Source organism: Schistosoma haematobium, chromosome 1 (assembly GCF_000699445.3).
Source record: "Schistosoma haematobium chromosome 1, whole genome shotgun sequence".
NCBI lineage: Eukaryota > Metazoa > Platyhelminthes > Trematoda > Strigeidida > Schistosomatidae > Schistosoma > Schistosoma haematobium.
In genome coordinates this window covers 29,961,689-29,986,049 of record NC_067196.1, presented here as the reverse complement: position 1 = coordinate 29,986,049, position 24,361 = coordinate 29,961,689, and the positions used below count along the sequence as shown (strand labels likewise).

The 24,361-nt window shown below is 29.9% G+C and overlaps 1 protein-coding gene across 2 annotated transcripts in view; it reads left to right on the top strand.

Moving 5' to 3' along the window:
- Positions 1-24,361, top strand: part of WC2_10 (blue light receptor) — a gene marked incomplete at its 3' end in the record, with an annotated part of 60,517 nt that overhangs the window by 27,094 nt on the left and 9,062 nt on the right. The window contains exons 2-4 of one of the 2 annotated variants that reach the window (XM_051215400.1): positions 17,676-17,876; positions 20,946-21,173; positions 23,538-23,810. In XM_051215400.1, the coding sequence (XP_051073669.1) occupies positions 17,676-17,876; positions 20,946-21,173; positions 23,538-23,810 (702 nt within the window). Of the gene's footprint in view, positions 1-17,449; positions 17,877-20,945; positions 21,174-23,537; positions 23,811-24,361 lie in introns of those variants that run through there. The other variant, XM_012942815.3, reaches the window with a different exon arrangement.

Below are 24,361 nucleotides of genomic sequence, written 5' to 3'. Positions count from 1 at the left end.
AAAATAACACTACTGAGGAGTCCCACAATAGGACGAAACGGCTGTCCAGTGCTTCCAGGTTTTCCATGGTGGTCTAGCTTCAATTGACTCATGATCTCAACTACTGAAATCAAATAATATGAATTTGTTTCATTACATGATTTCTTATAAGCTACTTATAACCAGATTTCTATTAAAATGTAACCGTACTATATAAAGTAATGTGGAGTAATAATCATTGTAAAGGCTTTAAGTAATGCATTTAATTGATAGAGGGGATATTATTTAATATCCTAAGGACAGATCAAAGCAACTGCTCTTTGTTTTGCTGAAGTAATGTAGTAGTCAAAACATTCAGATTGAATTTATATGTTCAGAAAGAGATAATAATCAATTCATCATTACCATGGTAGATACACAATTTTGTTTGAAGTTACCTATAATTTTTAATATTGTTATAATTATTATTATTACCATAACTATCATTATTATTTTATTATTGTATATACTTTATTATCCAGTCCCCACTAAACCAATTTTTATTTCATGTATTCTAGAACTTGAGATTTTTACAGTGATAAAAGATGTAACGTTTCGTCAGATGCTTATACCCATGAAATGACTAACAAATACTGAAAACGAAACAATAAACCTCCTATAAAGTTTTGATAACCACTATCCAAAATGTAATCAATTCCCAAATCCAAGCAATATCTAAGTATTCATCCAAAAAGACAAATTTCAACAGCATACACTGTTTCATTCAATTTTATATATTTACAATAGGAATTTACCAACTGTAAAAGTTAAAAATAGATATTTTACAATAAATATACTGAAATCTGTCTTAAGGAAATTGACTCAAGTTTTTTTATGTCCATATACGTGAAGAGTATTCAGAACAGATGAAAATAAAAGAAAACCTACTGTTTATCACTAACAGTAAGGATTCTAGTTATCCTGTTACTGATACTGCGGACTGAGTCATTACTGTTGATATATGTGCATTAGTTGTCCCCGTTGAAGAAATAATTACTGGATTCGAGTCTCAATATAAATATCAACACTGTGATCCAGGTATAATTCAGCCAGTGCGTCCTAAATGCCATAAAATAAGCGTACTGAACTTCACTGATAGCTACAATCCATCTATTCCAAGGAGTCGTTTCACTAATATTTCTTATTCAAATTTTAAAAACGTTTAAAAATCTAATATTTTAACCAAAATAATAAATGTTACTGCAAATATACATACTATTGTGATATAATATAAATAATCTTTTCTTTTCTTTTTAAATACAAATATAAAATGTAAAATTATTATTCAACTTATATTTCATAATTTAATAGTTGAGATCATGAGTCTATTAAAGCTAGACCACCATGAAAAACCTGGAAGCAGTGAACGGTCGTTTCGTTCTAGTATGGGACTACTCAACAGTGTGCATCCACGATCCCACTCGTGGGATCCGAATCCAAAGCTTATCGGTCTCGCGCGCAATTGCTTAACTTCTAGACCATTGAGTCAGCATCCAATAGTGTTAATATCTAACTTCAATCAATCCACGAAATTGCGCGACCGTCTACTATTGTCTTCAGTGAGTTACTGCCTCAGTTGCCCTCAAATAATTTCAAACTATAGTACAATAACAACGAATTAAGGTCTTGATTCACTTATAACTATAATTATATCAGTTAATTAAATTGATTTTTGACAGTTCAATCATTCTTAACTTTTAATATACACGCTACTTGAGGAACAATCTAAATAATAGACAAATCAAATTCAACAAATTACAATCATTTCCTACTACCACCACCATTACCACCCCGCTCTCAATTTTTACATTATTTGTTTTCCATTTTTATTATTCATGATGTATATTCTTTATTTGTATACACATTTTTCTTTCTTGTATACTAATTAATAGAATTTATTGGATATAAATGAAGTCATTTTGAAATGATAACAAAAACACAAATATTAAATTGCCCAACGTGTTTTGTAACATGTTTTGATCTTCTTCAGTTATTATTACTCTTCATTCCTTTGTTAAAAAGTCAGATATATATTCATATTAACTTTCGTTTTGTAAATGTTGCAACAGTTTGAATGAACCATATATACATATATGGGTCTCCTCATCACAAAATTAGGTTAACTATGTTAGCATTTATTTCTATTGTATCATCCATTGTTTGCTATCATTATAAATCAATAATGAAAATTTATTTATAAATAGTATGAAAGTGATTTATAACCCAAATAAGAAAAGAAAGATATAACCATATACCTTGACATTCATTTTCATATGTTTTTTTTTAAGTAATATGTATTCCTTTCGAAAGTGAACAAACAGAGATATGACATGTAAGCAGATATTATATCATAAATGATAAATTTAATAGTAGTATATACACAGTATGATTTGAATAAGAAAAAGAATTTATTTAGTTTATGAATGTTTGCATCACAATGAAAAAGAATTATTAAATAATAATGAGGACATATTATTACAGTGTGCAACAGGAAATATGATCTGAAAGGTTACACTTTATGTGATTAATTGCATAGATTGGAATTTTATAAAGAATCTTATTGAAAACATCTACTTGGTGTGGACTAACTTAAAACGTTGGTGGATAATAAATATCATTTATTATGTCACTATTATCTATATAACGCGATCAAACAAAATAAATCTATGTCTGAATAAATGCTAAAAGTCTTAGTGATAAAAATATATGGGTTGTCATTTCATTCAAAACATTGTCATGATGATTTCAAATTTATAGTTGCATTTTGGACGTTTTTTATGCTAGGAAAAGTAATTAGTTAAACTGCTTACATCAGATATCTTCAGTATAATAATAATCTTGTAACCATGTGAAGGAAAATTAATGAAAAGTAAACATTTAATACATTCATCAAAGTATACTGTACTTCTCATTCTTAGCTACTTGTAAAATTAATAATAAAATTGCAGCAAATTACTTATAAACTAATTTCAAATAAGATTACATGAAAATGTTCCCGTTGTTGATATCAGTCATAAAAGTTAAAATCCTATGCATAAACAAATACTTTAATGTAATATTTAAAGTACATCCAAACAGATATGAATCTACCAATCTATTGTAAATTTTAGATTGAGCAAAGCAATGATATTACGATTTGAACATCTAAATATAATTAGCATACATACTTTGATAAAGTAATATGAAATCAGAGTCGGCCTGTCGAAATTTGTAATTGAGACTAATTATATATATATATATATATATATATATATATTGTTGTGACTTTTGGTCGGTTAATTTATCACGTGGTAAGGTAACCAAGCAGAATATCACTTACACAATGTTATCACTGTGCCAAACCAATGATGTGCCGACCAGTATGAAAAGCCTAGCGTCGTTGTTGGTTCTTTTCCCTGGCTAGCCCTGCCTGCTGAGTCCAGGACGCAAATAACAGTTCCCACCACGTGGATCACTTATTTCAGACACACTTGGTTTAATTACAAGCAAACCAGACCACACCGTACCATAAAGTAGGAAATAACATTTGTACAAAATCAAGCAGCAAAGTGACTGTGATTGTGAGACACTGTGATAAATAAACTGGGTATAACTTGATAATATTGAGTTGTATAATAATAGTCTATAGATCAAAATAATGCTTATAATAAGAGGATTATAAATATACCTAATCTAGTTACTCAATAGTTATGAAATAAGAATTAATGTATAATATTAGTCTATTAATGGCTCATAGAAGTTACCCATAATTTAATCTTCACCAGGATACAACATATAGATTTGCCTGTTGAAATAAGAAAGGAGAATTCCTGATCAATAGATTACACTCAAGGATGCAATATGTACAAACGATTACCACTCACCAAACCGACTTATTGATATACGCTTCTAGTTGTAAGGATATCAGAAGACAAAACTGCTCAGTAGTAGAGTCTTTTCCTGAGTAAATTAACGTGCATATTTACAAATATTAACAGTAAAAATAAACGTGATTAAATATTGGAGCTGTATGGTAAAACCTAACTCTTTAACTCGTTTAGACTTTAATTAATTAAAACAATGCTTATTATATCACCTAGCTAGCAAGAGATTTCAGTTAAATTACTCGCAATTAAGGTGAATAACTTTAATTATTTCTCTGACTTTGTATACCCTTATACTTTTACTGATTTGATATTTTTAACTGTTTTGCAGTAAATATCCATAGGTATTCAATTTATCATTACACTTTAGAATTTTTACATTAAACTATAAATAAATTAAAAAAACAAATCCATTTACAGATGCATTTAGAACTATTGCTTTATTCATATGTACATAACAATTAGTTTACTGTTTCTATTTCCTGTTATTTTAAACAGTAGGTACCTAATTTTCCCTCACCTTTATAACTTACATTAAACTGTGATATATCATAATGAAAGTTAGATTATTTGTTTATTTAAATATAGAATATTTTAATCAAAAAATATATATCAAACGCAATAATAATAATAATAATAAGCAAAATGTATTGTCTGTAAGTAATCTTACGTCTTGTTTATATTAGCCTCTAATCTGAAAATTTCAAACCTAACAGAATAATACATCATTTTATCATGCATAATAATAATTTATTTATTATTTATTTATTTAAATACATAAACCTCAGTACAAGAAAGCACCAAATAGATATGTGCCACATAAGTCATTCGATTTGTCCGAGGGCTGGGATACTGCCTCGGTGCTCAAACCGAAGCAGTTGGTTTTCTTAGGAGGCCTTACCCCAAGCTTTTGACATAAAGGTCTAATCCATAAGGCAGTGGAGCAACGTTAGATGCAGTCTCATGGTAGCCGGTGTCCAATAATTGGTTTATATGCCATCTGTTCTCTGAGGATCCTGGAGCCCATGTGCACCACTGTTATGGAATCAGGATTTTCCAACTCCCCTGAGTGAACTCACCATGTCCACCAACCCGGTTAAAGCGTCGGATATTCACTTTTCGTTCTCTTAATTTTGTAAACAACACCCTCGCCTCAAGAAGGTAGTGAGTAGAACTTTCCTGGCAGAGGCTATATATGCGTGGCCATGTGAGAGCATTTCGTGAGGAATAGCGGACTTTCCCGACTCTCGGCCATACCAGGGCATTTGGGGGCATAATAATAACAATGAAAAACGAAATGTTAATGAAGCTATACAAAAATAAATGATAGGAGTTATAATAATAATACCAAGAAGAAAGAAACATAATGAACTTTGAATGAATAAATAATCAAATGTAATCTGTTAGAAAGTTTAATTGTGGTCATTAAATTAATTGTCGACATTTAACATTAAAATAATGTTTAATAGCTTAATTAATTTCGAATAAATTGATACTATTCTTGTGTTGCTTTTTTGTGTTATTTAAAGTTAGATGAATTTTAGATTGATTATTTATTTTTCCGAAGAAGTGACTTATATTAAGTCACGAAACATCGGAAAAATTTTTTCTACCTATTAGAATATTACAAATACATGAATTAATTTAATTTAATTATTTATCTATATAGATGATAATATCCTAACTTGATCAATAAAATTTAATCATTATTATTAAATATGATATGTAATTACTATTCAATATTCAATTAATATTAACAGTTTCAACATGAATTACAAATATAATACTGTACAATATTAGATTTTTCTTTTAAAAATTACTGTGAAGAAACGATTTTGCGAGAAAAAAAGAAAAGAAAAAAGGGAAATAACATCTGTTAATTGAGTTAATGTTTATAGAGAGATAAAGTAAAAAAAAAAAGAAAATATTTTTCATTTAAAATTTAGTTGTGTTTTTTTTCTATACAAATAAAAAATCCATTTTATCATATGAAAAAGAATAATTAAACTGGTATATATATAGATATATACAAATGATTCATCATTAATAATAATAGTCTTTTTTTCATTTTGGCATGTCTTCAATAGTATTTACGAATAATTGACTTAGTTATTCATAAGGTTGATACGTTTTGTTGTTGTTGTACAAAGAAAACTAATTATCTAAATAATATTGACTTATATTATATTTCGGTTAAGAATTAGAATCACATTTATGTATTATTCATTATTATTATTATTATTATTATTATTATTATTATTATGAATATATAAATGCAATTTAATTAAATTTAATGAACTACCCTTTTTAAAAAGAAAGAAATTACAATGGATACATAGATTAATATACATTAGTTTGTTTATATAGAAACATGCATTAACATATATATATATATATATATATATATATAGAGAGAGAGAGTTACGCCTACTCATATAAACTATTTGGTAACTATTTTTTTCTGAGATAAGCCAGAATATATATATATATATGATTATATATTCGTAGATTTATTGATAACATATGGTTATCAGTAATATCTTTATGGTACTTAGTTAATTTACTATAAAATATTGCATAGAAATAGATATACAATGAAATATATTGTATTCAGAAATCTATTTATACATATATACTTTAATCATAATAAGATTCACGTTTAATTATATAGAAAATCTGTCCACTGAATAGTCAAACTATAATCATAGAAATTTTATTATATACAATTTATTGAAGATTAATTTTTTTGTTGTTGAATGTAAATGGATCTTTAATTATAATAATGCAATTATTTTACTTAAGTTTCTTTTGTTTGAAATATACATAGAGATCAGTATAAATCAAAATGTTCAGCTAATATGTCGTTTATTAGGTGAGACTATAATTTATGGACGAATCAATCAGAGTTACGATAACAAGTGTTGAATTTTGGTGAGAAATTTACTCATCCACTTGGTTAAATAGAGTTTTGACATTATAGCTAATGTCAGTTCGTGATGAAAACCCCATATCTGATTCCTAACCTCAACTATCAATAGTAAATATTATTCGTAATTCTTCACGTTGGTTTATTACCTTCATTTAGCCATAGTATGTAGGTGGACATCCTCAAGGTCTTTTTAGCTTCGGTCAAAGGTCGTCCATAAATTGTGATCTCATCGTTTATTATCTAAATCAATCCTTAATGTTTTGTTAAAAATCATATAAACAGGTAGTCATTTCTGAATCTACTTTATCAGTAATCGATTTGACAATGAATAAGAGATTAAAAAGGATAAGAAAAAGCAGATGTATGATTTTTTTAATCAACAAAGAAGGTTGGTGGTCACCCTCACCTTGTTTCACCCTTTAATTCTTCAGGCTGTTTAAGGAAACTCTTAACTCACTTAAAGAGTAGCTTTCTTGAATCTGTTGTCTTTCTGCAAATTTCATGAGAGTTATCTCATGAGTCAATAAAGAGAATTCAAATATTGTTTTGCATATTTATTGAACAGAAATTAGACACAGGTTATCAAATAGCTTTTTCTTCGTAGTCTGAGTTTCTTCGACAGTTCGAACTCCCTATAAAAATCGTTCCATTCTCTCTGAAATCACTCACTTGTTCAGTCAGTATTCAAACCAGTATTCAAATTTTATTTATTTTCGCAAGAATGCAATACAAAATAAGTAGTCATCGTTTTTGTTTCACTATTCATCATTCTGATTGCCATACACAAAAAAAAGAAAGTGTATTTTATGTAATATATCTTATTAACCACAACGGATACCGAATAATCTTTTACAGTTATAAACAGTTATTTGATCAAAGTGGGACTGTTAGAACATACGGAGACTGACTTTCAGAAGATACCAATACTTACCATGGAGTACATACTTAGAAAATACAAAATCATTTAAAATAAAATCACTTGAGTAACCAACTATAGATCGTACCTGACTAAATGGTTATCATCTCATGTGCTGGTATATATTTATTCATGTTTTATTTTATAAACTTTAATATTTTTATATAAACTATCATTTTATAAAACGTTTAATACAGAAATTCATACTCAAAAGGTTGAAAATGTCCATAGAAAAATCTTAAAATATTATTACTTCGTCCCACATTTCAAGATAATTCTATTTTTACATAGTTTACTTAATGACGACTTGACTTTATCTAAACAGTACAGTGTTTATATACATGTAAGTGTGATATAAACAAGTTCTGTCACATCATATATATATATATATATATATATATATAATCTTTAAAAAGTACATTCTGATAAACCAATGTTTTGTCTAAAATTGAACAAACTCTATAATACATCATGACGATCAGCCAGCTACAAAGTAGAACCTGGTACGCATTTACATCAGTCCAAGTTGCCACACCCTAGTAGCAAAGGTAGATGAAATTGTCAGGACTAATTTCAGAATGGCGGAGGTAGTAAAATTATCCGTGGTGATAGAAAACACTAGGTATCGAAGATACGATACGAAAGAAAAATATAAGTGAGTAAAAACAAAGAACACTGCGAGGGTCTCAGAGGCTCGGAATTTAAAACAAGACTTAGAATGTATGCACCTGCGCCATTGCAAATAATTTTTAGCCATGTCATTCAAAGTCTTGAACCATTGGCTACGATAACCACGTGGACTACAACCAGGTGGTCTACAAATATTAACATATCGTTAACGTTTTTTTAGGAAGGTTGTGTTCTATGGGATAGGGTTGTTGACCCATACCCAACCTTCCTTCTCTACCCAGACTTGAGACCGGATGTAACCCTAAAAAAGCTACGGGCGGAGTTAAATATTAACATGGCTCAGACCAACTTTCAATGACCTCATGAACGAATCACGATAAGTATATCTAAAAAATACATAAATCCTTATATACCATCCTAATAAACAAATACCGTCGTTTAGGTCATAAGTTCCCAACTCTTCAGCTTGATTCTGTGTAAGTTGTTGGTAAGTGGAGTTGAGAAATACTAATTCAAAATAAATCAGTGATATAGACCTAACTGTTAAGGATTCATTATTTGATGACAGTCTAAGCTATATTTAAATTAAAAATACAGCATGTCAAGTTATACTATCTAGATTCATTATAATGGTTAAGTTGGCAATAAGTGTTACGAATTTCATGAGCCAATTACATCATTTTATTATCCCACTTTATGGAAAGTCTTATAGTACCGTGCTTCTCTGACTCAAATTGAAATGATACATAAAACTATGTTTGTTATTTGAGTCTTAGTCATTTATTATAATTGTATCCATGCGAATGAATTCATCAATATGATGATGTGATACATGTTAACAAGTATTTTCTATTGTAATTATTAAACTTATAAGCTAAACAAACCAACTTTCTATAGTCATTAAAGAGGAAGAATGTATTTGTAAAATCTCAGCGAAAGAATTTGAAGTAAATCCAACTTTCCATAGTATAATGTCTGAGTCAAAAAGTCACGTTTCTATCATAAAAGCAACCAAAATGATCGTTAAATGAAATGATAAAGACATTTAACATTCCTATATTTATTTTAACTAGACTAACATTCTTCTGTGTATTCTTAGATTGTACATCAAAGTGTATTCATCGGAACGTGTTTCAACTTTTTTTCTGTACATTTTAATAAAGTGAAATAATTACTACACAAATATCATTATGAGACAAATACTTTCAAAACATACATCCGATTTTTTGATCATTTTTATATGAAATAAGAAATTTTCATCATTTCTTTAATACTACTAATTTATGAACCTTGTTTAATAGCACTTCTATCAGATAATTAGCAGCCTTCACAATTATCCAGTCAATATCATTTTGTGCTTTTTTTTTTTAAATTCTTCATTAACATCATTTTCAATTGATACAATTGCTTTTTTATTTGAAACTAAATATGAAAATTGGAATTTACGATTATTATGATATTGAACTATATTTGTCCATATGTGTTTTTTGGCAATATTCATGTTTCATTTCTTTGATGTAATTGTGAAACATGAGGGGTTTTTTTAAAGGTTTTAGTTTACATCTAAATAAATTAGATTTCCAAGTAAACATAAAATTACAACTCGTACATGACTCCTACTAAAAAAAATCTATCTTCTTTTAGCGTTCTTACTCGTCAATATGCTGTTGGCAATGTGTAAAATTTTGCGATTAATCCCATCAATGAATTCATGAACTGATAAATTTTGGACCACTATTAAAAACTTGAAGCATTAGATGGCCGTCTTGTCCTAAAATGTGATTCCTCAGCAGTGCCCATTTACAGTCCTTCACATTTGACTCGAATCCACGACCTTCGGTCTCGTGCGCGAACGCTTAACCTCTAGAACACTAAGCTGGTATCCAACGGTGTTATCGCCTGATTTCAATCAATCCGAGCGATTGCGCGACCTTCTTCCACTAACACTGTTAGACACCAGCTCAATGTTCTTGCGCAAGAGACTGAATGTCTTGAATTCAAGTCTTACGTGCAGGATTGTGAATGAACACTATTGGAAAGTCTCATACTAGAATGAAACGGCCGTCTTGTGCTTCCAGTTTTTCAATGGTGGTCTAACATTGATCGTCTCACGATTCCAGTAAAATTTTAAAATTAACTATGAACAACAAGTAAAACATTCTCATGAACTGTTGCTAACATTATTCATTCGTAATTCTCATAGATTTTCAATACATATCTACTACTTGTTGGTTCTTTTAATTAACGTATCTATTTATAAATCTGTTTACTGTATCATTATAAATTTTTAATAAACATTTATTGGCAACCTTTAATAACTATTATTGACTGTAAGTAAGGCAGTATAACTAAGTACAATGCACTTTGAATGATATTTTGTGACTATTGATCAATTGGATAATATTATTCATTATGAAGTGGTATCATTTAAGGAATCACTGAAAATTACGGAGATATTTCGTCCTAGTATCGGAATTTCAAGACCACTAATATCAAGTATGATGCTGATACCTAGTTGATATCTACTTTACATTGCGAATAGACCAATGTTTATAATTAGAACCATTTTATTATTACTCAGTGATCTTAATCAGTCATATTGATGAGTCCCTGAGAATAACCTATTCCCTGGATTTACAGGGGTTTTTTATCTGACATCTGTCCATGATGGGAAATTATGCTCGAAATACACTGAATCGGTTGTGTGTGTGTTTTTCATTTTTTCTTCAAACTGATTGTTCTCTGTATAGTTGGTGTTTGTCATTTTTCTATTGATTCATTAATGTAAATATATCACAATCTGATATACTATGACTAATCAATAAAAATAGTGTTTAGTTATGTAAATATCAACTTAGTAACTAAAATATTTTACTACAAACAAGTTTTTTTAAAAATGTATATGTAGTTTGTGATAAATAAAAGTACTTCCATTAAATACTGTTGATGAACTAAGTATTAAACTATAAAACATTCATTATTTTTGATAAAATTCCATAAAAACAAGTGATATTTTGAAATCAATTATAAATGTCAACGACACGATAATCCATGACCATTACACCATTAAAACCTACTGTGGGAGAGAACAAACCGGATCACAGCGGGGGAAGAAATCAGGAAGAAGCGATGGAGGCGGACAGGGCACACATTGAGGAAAGCACTCGACTGCGTCACAAGGCAAGCCCCCATCTGGAACCCTCAAGGCCAAAGGAGAAGAGAAAGACCAAAGAATATATTACGTCGAAAAATGGAGATAGATATGAGAAGAATGAACTAGAAAGGAAGGCCCAAGACAGAGTGGGTAAGAGAATTCTGGTCGGCGGCCTATGCTTCACTGGGAGTAACAGGCGTAAGTAAGTAATGAAGTCATAACAGCTTTTTTGCATGTAACTTATTGAAACAATCACCGATAAATACTAGTGCAGGATAAAACTGAAAACAGGTAGTCAGAGTCTAACTCAATAGACTAGTATGCTGTGCAAACTTATAAAATATAATCTTAGTCACTTTTAATACCTAGTTTCGTATTCGAACCTTACTTGCATGTTTCATGGACATCTATACAGTATATATCATATACTATTTTATCACTGATAAGAAATATTACGTCCTAATATCCAGATGTTAACTAATATATCTGAATACTTCATTATATAATTTATTTAAAGCGCCATATGAATTAAAACTTCTTTTTCTATCATTTAGTGATAATATGTTTGACAATGATGAAGAATAATAGCAAGTATAACACCACTTCGTTCTCAAATATTATTTGAATGCTTTTAATAATAGGGTATGTCAGATTTATCTTTTGAAGCGTTAGACTGAAATTTTCTATTCTGTTTCAAAGTTGAAAGGCATTTTCAACATAAATGTTAAACTTTTCTGGTATCTTATTTACAATTGTTTAATTCTTCAAAATTATGTGAATGGATGAAGTAAGAATTACTATAATTTTACGTGGAATGGTCACTATAATATGTTTAACTCATTATTTTGTCAACTAAATATTAGTGGTGTAATAGAAGTGATTGATTGATGTAACTTAATATCCAAGTATATTGCCTTGTATTCAGTTTTAATGCATACTTCATGTAAGATAGATAGTGATACTACTAGATCACTCAAACCCCCAAAAAAGAAACTAAGTTCGAATCGATGAGTTAAGGATTAAAAACAAATAATTCAACTGTTAAATAATAGTTGGAGTTCTTACAAATCGTCTCGTCATAAATTTACCTGATTTATTAATTACGTTAAGTGATATTCATAACTTGCACGACTCAACTAACATCAGCAAATAATTTTATAAACGTTTAACAAATGATGTTACTTTTTTAATAGTTGAATTGATGATTCAATTAAAGCCAGACCACCATGAAAAACCTGGAAGCACTGGACGGCCAGTTCGTCATAGTATGGGACTACTCAGCAGTGTACATCCACGATCCCACTTGTGCGATTCGAACCCAGGACCTATCGGCCACACATGCGAACGCTTAACCTCTAAACCACTGAGCTGGCATCCAGTGGTGTTAATGTCTAACTTCAACCAAATCACGAAATTGCATCACCATCCACCATTATTTTCAGTCAGTAACTATTTCTACAACAGACACGGTTGAACTCCACTGGCCACGGCTTGTAACGTACACAAAATATTAAGTGATATCAATTTATATGTTGTCATATGCGATATACTGTTTTAATTTTAATTAAACTAACAGTGTTATAATAATTTCTTTATTTAATTGAATACTTTTCACAAACATCTTTAATTCATAATTCATTCTCAATATTATTATTCATTTTCAGCATGAATAAACTAATATTCAACTTGTCAATTATGCATTAAAATATACTATACTAAATTGGTTACAAATATATTGTATAAGGTATATAATTAACAATATAATCTTTATAATGATGATAAAAAGAATACGAAAAGATGCATAGTGTGTAAGATTTTATTGACCCTTCATGTTTTATTGTCATAGAGTATTTACAAATATTATAATGCTTGCCAATCAAAATTTAACGCTAAACTAAAATTAAGAATTAATGGAAATTTTAGATAAATTAGATTATCACTATTGATTTTAGAATAGCTAGCACAAATATCTGTAAACATAATATAGATATAACAGGCAGACACTGATATGTAGATTCTGTATTGATTTGCAAAGAGATAAGTAGAAATCAATCATTATCATTCTAAATTTTGATTTTATTGTTAAAGTTATCCTACGGAATATGTTCAGCACACCTATTATGATAAACGAACATCCAGGTGGAGAAAACTAATTTATTTATAATGCTTGTGACTTAATGTAATATTGGGGCAATCTGCACAGGATGCACATATGCCAATAAAAGACTGATAAAGTACAGTCCTAAATATCAATAGGAAGATTTAAATAAACAATACACAGTAATTTAGCAAAATGTGAAAATCATACATCAAGTACATCAGTTGCACATCTTCTTCGAATTGTCTCATACAAGCGTCATCGTTCCTTAATTCTTGTTGTTATCTTGAATGCTTGTAGTTTTCTACTTTCTCTTCATTCCTGTCTTCTAAACTTTCTGGTCGCAGATGTTCCACTTCTGACTAGTGTTACATACTACTTATATTTGCAAACATAAGTAGTATACACTACACGACATTGAACAAAGTTAATCTTTTTCAAAATTATTCCACAAGCTTTAAACCAATTCGTTCTGATGAATTTGTTTGTGATTACCTGTCTTTATATAAAACCTGTGATTATCATATGACTTTTCATTCTTATCGACTACTTATTAACCTAACTACGTAATTAATTGACTTTATATTTTATAGACTGGATGTCTGTTGATAAGTATATTAACTACAGATCAATCCGAATGTCATGTTTCCAATATTTTGCTAGTTTTCAAATGAAAATATAATGTAACTACACAGTTAAATTTAGTGTAGTTGTAAAATTCCTACTGACAATTATTAGATCAATTAACAAATTGAAATAATACAATTTCATTATGTCTCCTTCAGTTTTTTTTCTTTTTTAACATCAAGCAAACTTATCATACCACGTGCTTTGTGTCCATATACTTGAAAAGATAATAAAACTAAGATTACTACTTTCGGGTTTAGTTAAAATTGCTGTTAGTATATTGAAGAGAAAACTATATATAACGCCTACATATCCAAGTAAATAGTTCAAAGCATATGGAAACGATGTTTTATCTTGTCCCATGTTTGATTTAGATCCACAAACTCGCAAAAAACTATTGATAAAGAAACACATACAGTATATTGAAATTTCGTTGTATTAAGAGTTATTCACATTGTGACTAATTATAGATCAATGCGTCATTTACAACATAAAAAGCACCAGTAAACACTTGGTTAGCTTCTAGTCTTATAAAGTACATCGATATATTAGTGGTTATGCTCATGACTTTTAAACACAATGATTCAAATCCAGTCCTCGTTCTACAGTTATATAAAATTACTATTTCTGATTCATAAAAAAATGTATATCACAAATTTATGGATATGACTGAGTACTTAGTTTCTGAATTACATCATATTACATTTTTTATTATTAACGACCTTAAAAGTTTTACGGTCAAACTTGAAGTTTTCATATCTTGCAGATACAGCGTTATCGTTAAATTAGTAAAATAAAGAGTATAATCAGAGTTCATTGAACTTCAATAAATTACGATTAAATTTATATTCTATGTACCTGTTGAAACGTGTTACAGGAAATACAGAAAGCTTCATAAATAAACTATACAATTTACATAAAGTTTATCACTTATGCTATATTCACTTGGTATTGTTTTACTTGAATCTTCCCATTGATGTTTTAAGACTGAAATTGATCAGTCTCTTATTGGCGTATGTGCATACTGTGCGCATGCCTCGATACTGCCTTAATTTACAAGCATTATAAGCAAAGATGGATAGTGGCTAGCAGTGGAGTCCAGGACGCGCGTTTCGTCCTGTTTGGGACTCGTCAGCTGAATGTATCTGCATCTCAGAGTTGATGTTCACTCTGGGACTATATGTTTACACTTGATATGATCATAAAATGTTACATACTTAAAAAACAAACGATAAACTAATTTACTTAAAGCAAAATATAACAATACTTACATTTGTTTCTTCTTAACTTATCTATATAACTAAACTTCAAGTGAGTAATCATAGCGAAACAATAGATATTACACTCTTCTTCAATTGGTATTTTGTTTTAGTCTCCTTAACCTTGTTCAATTTTCAAAATCTTCTGTATTAACCACTTCATGTAAAAACATGCTCATGATTAAAATAATAAATACAGATAAAACTATAGTCTCCTACTGGGTTGCGGTTTTGTGATGTATGTGAGATTCCATATTTTCTTAGCTCTAGAAAATAGTACAGCCTTTGGATTTTTTATTAAAAATATAAATGATCGAGACAGTAAGCTAAGTAATTAGTTTCTAACTACTTATTAAGAAGATTTACTTTATTCATATGCATACTTAAATCAAATTGGTTTCTTTCTTTTACAAGTATAAGCTTACAAGATTCGTACTTTTTCATAGAATATATGTCGTTGAAATAGGATATATGTCTGTAAATCTTTAGTACATCCGTTCTTAAGTGTTCATTATGTGTGATATCAAGCATTTCCCGGCATTTTCCATCCATGTAGCGAGTGAGTGCTGAATATGAAAATAATTTTCACCGAAAATTCCATTTCCGGCTCTAACTTTTACTTTATTCGTATATTTGCATCCTACAAATTAGACCATGCTATAGTGATGTATTCAAAGAAGACATATATGATAGCTTTATATGACTAAAATCCAATTCTCAATAAAGATAAGTACTCACTCACTAAATAAACATAAAATTACCCGAAAATTCTAGTTATTTTGCTTTCGCTAAACATTTAAAAAATGGTTATGATCATACATGTTAGAATAGGTAAATATTTTTTTAATGTAGGTGTTTGTAGATACTTCATCATTCGAAAGTAAGTTTCCCTAAAAACTGATATCAGTTGGAGATCTAGTAAAATCTAAACAATAATAAAAAACCATTTTATCTTCGTTTAAAACTCCAGTTGATCATATTCATTACTGTAAATAGAATCAAACTTATAATTTCAGTTCATCAGTTGACAATGAAAATGTATTTAATTAATTTCACTATATGAAATCATATGATTATTACTTTTTAGACTATAGAAAAACAATGTTCATCATAAATTTATGCACGTCTAAGATATAATGAATGTTGACAATATTACATTTGTATGAATAATACCGTTATAAACAATCTATAATTATTTAAATCCAAACAACTGACTGAAGATTAATTAGTACTAATTACTAATATGCTAATATTACTAATGTGCTGAGGAGTCCCACAATGGGACGAAACGACCTTCCAGTGCTTCCAGATTTTCCATCGTAGTCTATCTTCAGTTGACTCATGATCTCAACTATTAATATCACTAATTTGTTGACATTTTAAATCCAACTAATTTACGAGAGGTACTTTTAACGATTAAGTTAAACAAATAATGTTCACATATCAATGAATTAATTCACATTAAATATAACGGTTTGTTTTTTTTGTCAACTCATTAGATAATTCGACTAAAACGTTTTCTTACTTCCAGTTGTATAGATGATATCATATTTTTTTCATTAATTAAAACTGTCAAACTATAATTCATGGTATAAAAACCTTAAACAAAATCAAAAAAATCTAACAAAAGTTTTATTGGATTCAACTGATTTGTTTGAGGATATTATGTCCACCCTACTGGGTATCATGAATAGATATTAGTGGATTATCTTCCAGAAAATCCCTAAAGCTTCATATATCAATCACCCTGACAACTGTTATTAGAGAAATCCCAACAATGTATGGATTTTAAAAGCCAACACGAAGCGCTAACTACATTTTATTAATGAATAGCAAAAATCACTAAGCCACAAGCCTAACAAGAGAATTTGAGCAAAAATACTGATGCGAGCGGGCATATATATATATATATATATATATATATATATATATATATATATATATATAAGCCCTCACGTTCACACAGACATGATAGTAAAACCATGATATAAAAATTGCTACTGATGGAATAACACTGTTAAATAAGTGAATGAAGGGTTTGACAAAATTGAACTTAAAAGCGAGTGCAGGAGAGGTGCTGTAGTATGTTATAAAATTATTTATGGAATTTCTCATAAACCTATTTACTTGTAACGGACATAAATTATAGTAATGTTTTATTTATTTCGTTTCTTTATTCAGCTTGTTATTACGCCGTAACTAATACTTATTATCAGCATAAAGATATATGGATGTCTGCTGAAGTACCATGTGTAAAATGTAAATGTCAGCACGGAAATGTACATTGTGTTGGTGAACCTCATCAATGTCCATCAGTATGTTTACCTGGTCAATATAGTCAACCTGCCGGTCCATGCTGTCATACTATATGTAAAGGAACAGGTACGTAGAACATATGACTTTAATTTTCACATAAATGAAAACTAATTTCATGCTTATTTAAAGGCCAATAAATAAAAGTTTTACGTATCAATGAACTAGAATATCATAATAGTTTTTAAATTATCCTAGTATGATCTTCCAAATCCGACAATTATATTTCTTTTGTATAAAAAAGCTGAAGCTCTATAGAAATAAAACCTAAATTCTTGCTAAAGTAAAGAAAATTTGTAATTTCGAATATTTCGGTTTCGATCCAGCTATCGAATAAATTTTCATTGAAGGCCACCCATCATATTTGTCCCGTTAAAAATCGGTTATCGTTATAATATTTAGTATATATGTGAATGTTATGAATTGACATTACTAAATCAAAGACACTTTATCAAAATGTATGTGACCAAACAATTGAATCCGTTTAAATGTCATAACCATAACTGATAGTGCAACTGTTAGGCATGAATCATATAATTACAAACAATAAATGTATCATCAATATATCTTCTGTAGAACGTTACATCTTCAACCGAAAAGAATACGAAAAAAAATAGCATAAATTGAAGAGTAGCCTGCAAAAAATGAATATCCAAGAAACTTTGTTATAAAATACGAAAAAACAATTACAGAACGTTCTAAACAAACGACTGTTAACAGAAATCTTGTCTTCACTAGGCTTGCATTCGAATTGGAAGAGATTTCAGGCAGGATCGATAAAAAAATTAAAGCAGCGCTAAAAATAAGCTTTCATGCAACTCATCTATTTTCCGCGTATACGACCAGATGTTCCTTAAATCAATCAAAAGTGGATCATTACCCTTCTGAGATCGTCGCCAAATGTATCTATGAATTTACATGTATCTGTGGAGACAAGTACATAGGAAAAACTGAAAGAGGGGCATCTACAAGATTTTAGAAACATATTACACGTAAGTGGCGTCTGAAAGGAAGTAAAACTATTAAATGCGACCACCGAACATTTAATGGATAGCGGACAAAACGTGGATGTCTCAAAAGTATTCACAAAAATTAACAGGCGACATACACCATTTTCACTCCGTTTCTCAGAGACCGCTGCTACCAAAAGCTTTCGACCTGACCTTTACATACAAAAAAGAAGTGTGGTAAACCTAGTAAAATAATCACATTATTTTAACTCTAGTCAGTTACATTGTTTCTTCATTATAACTTAAAGTAAGAAACCCACTGACATTTACTCAAGAAGTTAAATTTAATGTTATGTCGAATCGGTGCTTTGATCATCACTCAGTGATATTCACTCAAGAAGTTAACTTTAATGTTATGTTAAATTGGTGCTTTGATCATCACTTATTAACAACTTGTTTTTATTCATTGTCTCCTTATTATCACTTACAACTTCACCCCCTACTTCTCTTTTTATGATTTCATCTTCAACAAATAAATACCCATCAATCTTAACTAATTTGTTAAATATGTTGTTTCTCTTTCTTTCTTAAGTCGTTTGGTATGTAATACTGTTAGGAATGTCCAGAAAATTCTTCGAAAAAAGACAAAAAGCGCTCTGAAAATGCTGAGAAACATCTTATCAAGTCATCATTCAATATAAGTTATGCCAGAAACATCTAGAAAGTGAAAAGTCACACGTCATGTTTCTGATTGAATGATAACCTATACTGCCACCATGTTTATTAGCGTTCCAGAATTTTCCGAAAACCTAAGCCCATCTAAAATACTATAGATTTTCTGTAGATAAACGAGCCTTGGAGTAAAAAGCGTTTCTTTCATATTTCCTGCCTTTTCTCTCGTGTTCAATTCTCTGTGCAGATTTAGCCTGGGGGTTACTAGGAGAGCTTAGGAACCGAATCTAGCGTTCAATTAGAAGACTTATCAAATACCATTTTTACAATATTCCTATTATAAATGTGGGCCGTTTGCAGCTGATGAGAAGCCTTTAAATATGGTGGATTCATTTTATTTTTCAATCATTGTTCTTGCTTGATTTAAGGTTATGAAGGCTTCATGATGTTTGAAATTCTTGAAAAAATCTCCCTTATATCGATTAGTTTTGAACGTAACCATTAACTTGAGGGAATTAATACCTCAATTCACTCTATTTAACGTTAGCTGATCTGATGTAATCGACATGAAACTCTAGATCATCGTTCTATATGAAAATTGTTAAAAGAGCATAAAATCAGGAATCATAAACATTTCATTAGATTTACTTTTAGTTACCATATTCACGTTTGTCTCCTTAAAATAATATTTCACTTTCACTCTTCTGATCAAACAATTCAATATTCACATAAATAAATTTATTCATCTGGCTTTATTTCATGAGAACAGTGTAAGAAATATTTTATCTTATATTTTTTTTATTTGGACGTGTTATAAGCGAATACACGGGTAAGAGCAATCAATGTATTTTAGTACAAATTACAGAGTATCTTGGTCAAATACAAGAACCATACTTCATTTGCAGATATCCATCATCTGTCTTTCACATTCTGTATGATTCCTCTGATTCGCAATTCCTTTCTAATTCCGTTTCTGTCTTCTTCGAGTTGATACTTATAGCCTTCTGTTGCCAAGTTTTTGGCTTCTAATCGGTGTTACATACTACTTATGTCGACAGACATAAGTTGCATACACCACAGACGTACTCTCTTTTTATCATTTCTTATAGTGACAACAAAGATTGTTTAACAGTTTTAAGTACGAAATAATGAATTAATTCTGTACTTCATAATCTTCAGATTCACATTATTATTGATAATAATAAAAACCTGCAACTATGGGCAACACCAATACATCCACTTGGTTTGTACATGTGCCATCAGAGATTGACCAAATAAAATCGTAAACATCAACAGTAGAAACATAAAAGCCTTCGTAAATTGATACTCTATAGCTTTTTACAATATTATATAAACAGTATAACATCTTAGGCTTTAAAATAAACGTTGATTTATACAAGTGAAATGCAAGGGGAAAAAGTTAGCAAGTTAGAAGTACAAGAAAGTAAGAAGTCATCAATTAGTGGTTTTTTTGTTCTAACACAGTACTTTATTCTTTATTCTTTTTATATCCCAGTATCGAAAGATATTACTTTCGAATTCGCTAGCTGTTTAAAGATAGGTGTCGATACTTTGCATTCACATGGTGAAATGATTACACTTACTGGTATTTGTGTTGATCAAAAATGTCAGTGCGTCAATGGCCGATGGAATTGTTTCGATTATTGTACACCATTATCAGAATTATCTTGCCCTTCAGATGAAATGATAATATGGGATCCTTTTTGTTGTCCTAGATGTCGAGGTAAGGAATAATTTGGTTGTAAAATTTATAGACTATATAGAAATATTTCGTATTTTATTGATGCAACTTCAATCTAGCCACAAATAAATATTTGAAGTCAGTGATTTTTTTCATATGATCAGCAAATACTCTAATTCATCAAAATTTTGTTGGTAGCGCAATTCATAATTCAGTTTCACAATATCACATTTTGTAAGGATTAAAAAACGTGAGACCTTCGACAATTATCAGAAATGAAATATTTATCCTATAAAGATGCACAAATTATGCATCGAACTGAAGCTCACACTTCGTGATATATTCTGTACATCACATTAAAGATAAGCAATATTCCTTGAAATGTTACAATGCATACGATAACTTACCTATCGTTAAAATTTTCTTTCGATAATAACCTTATCAGTATTATCATAAAATCTGTTCTTAATAATATGGGAGTGATTTTACGTTGTCGGAGGTAGCTGTTAAGAAAATATGAACATTTTTGCGTACTAGCTGACACTCACCAACAAGATGCTCCTCCAAATTTTGGGGAACTAATTCCTTCAGTGGAATTCGAACACATGTCACACGACTAATTGCCAGTTTGCATTATGTTAACATTTTATAATTATTACCTTTCATGAAAACTAAAAAAAACAATGTCGATTATTTCCAAGAATCTTATTAAGACTGTTAGAATAACATTTGTATCTTCTGTACAACGACAAGTACTAAGCAACACTGCTGACTTACGTTTAAGGTTTCATAGTTATAAGACTTGACATTAAATTAACCACTTATTTTCATCTAAATACTTATAAAAATATCTGGTAACTCGTAAATAATGTAGGTCCTGTTATAAATTTATGTTTACCGGTGTTACACCTAAGCATCATCTAACTGCGAGAAAATTAATGACATGCAAAGAAAGAAACCGAAAGTAATAGTATTGTGGTGTGTGCTACTGAATTCGACAGATATAAGTAGTATGTATCATCAAACGCATGTGAAATGTCTGGCGGCAGAAGGTTAAGGAGATTGAAAAAAGAACGAGAACAGAGAATGATTGGTGCGGAAACGAAGGAACAATCAAATCTGAGACGATTGATTGATATTTTGCAAATGGAAGTATTTACTGTATGGTTCTCATATTGTATTAAGCTGTTCTGTAATTTTATATTCAAATACACTCGATTGTCCCACTTGTGTTTTCGTTCACCACAGTAGAACACATTATGATAAATCATAGTTCATAAGCATGAAAGAAAATAAGGAAGTAAGAAATGTAACTAGTACTAAAACCCATGATTTAAAATAAAATATAGAATAAATGTAAATATGCACATTATAGCAGACTTCACGACATATTACGTCAAGTCTACAACCTTTATTGACAAGTGTCTCAACGAACTCAATCTGTAAATCTGAACATCCTCACATGTGTCAGATCTGTGGCCAGTGACTTCAAAGATATGGTCCCAAGTCTTAGTTTCTGTATTCTGATTCACAACCCCAAAGATGTATATCCTGTGGGAAAGATTTTGCATTCGTAAATCTCAAAAGTTAAACAAATTGCTGGTTTTACCTCCCTTCATATAGAATAACCAACATTATAGTGTTTGATATTTAGCATCCTGTTTTCATTATTTTGGCTTATGCTAATATAATAACATCAATGTGGTTACATATAAGTGAAAAAATATTTTATCAAATTCTTACAACGAATTATTCAATCATTAACATTTAAATTCCACTTGGCTTTCAACTCTTATACAATGTGATGAGAATCGTTTATTGAAGTAATCATAAATACCCTTAGTTGTCAGTGTTGATTTTATTGAATCATTTTCTTACTATCATAATTTGAGAATATTCTCTTAGTCTGATGACAATTTTAGTCATAAACTGACGTGAATAGTAAACGAGAGTTCGACATCTGCTTTGACTTAATCTAAGGCTTGTCAAACCTCTTAACCCTTTTTAAAGCCCAACTTAGATCTATCACTTGTCATGGTGAATATAAAATCTTGAGAAAATTAATATGAAATTCAATGATCCATATTTTTTTATTTCAAATATGAAAGTCTTGTGTTTAATCAAGTGTGAAGTTGTTGGCATGTACTAGTGAAAGAGAGAAAAAATACGGATTAAGACATAACATTTATTCAATACTCTTTAGTTTTCTCGAATTCTCCAAACGATATGAGTTTATGATGTAAACTAACTTAGAATTTTCTTTTCAATCTCTTCTTGATAAAGATCCTACTTTTATTTTCATAATAATAAACTATGTTTTTATAGTGATTACAATTCATAGTAAAGTTTACATTTAGAAAAATCTAACAATTAAATGAAAAATGAATTATGCATACATTTTCTTAGGTGATCAAACATGTTCAGTAAATATTGATATGAAAAATTGGTTATCCAATCCAAATGAAAAAACTATAGATACATTTAAAAGACTTGATTTGAATTCAACCGAATGGTCACAATCATTAAATAATCAACAAGAAAAATTATTATTTGAACCAATTACAAATATCAATAGTAAAGTGAATACAGAAATAATTACAATTCAACCTGGACAACAGATAGTATTGGAACAAGGACATTGTTTTTGTTTAAATGCAAGTATTTATTGCCCAAGGCCAGGTGAAATGATTTTGAAATATTATGTCGTTATCATTTTCTACATATGTGTACACATATAATAAAGTTGTATATTGTGAGGAAAATCAAGTTGGATATAATGATTATTTTTTTAATATTTATTTGAACACATAAATATTGGTACAAAGGGGCACCGAAAACATATGTGCCACACAAATCTCATTTGATTTGTGTAGGCTGTGATACTGCCCGGGTGCCTAGACTGAAGCAGGTGGTTTTCTTAGGGGGCCATACCCCAAGTCTTCGACCTAACGATGTGATCCACAAGGCAGTGAAGCAACGTAAGGTGATCTAGTCCTATGGTAGCCAGTGTCCAATAATTGCTTCATTCGCCACTTTTTCCCTTAGGATCCTGGAGCCCATGTGACTATTAGTTTGATTTCAGGGTTTTTCAACTCCCCTAGGTGAACTCTCCGTGTCCAGTGTCGGACTTTCGCTTTTTGTCCTCTTAATTTTGTAAACAACACCCCCGCCTGGAGAAGGCAGTGAGTAGGACTTCTATGGCAGTGGTTGTATGCACGTGGCCATGTGAG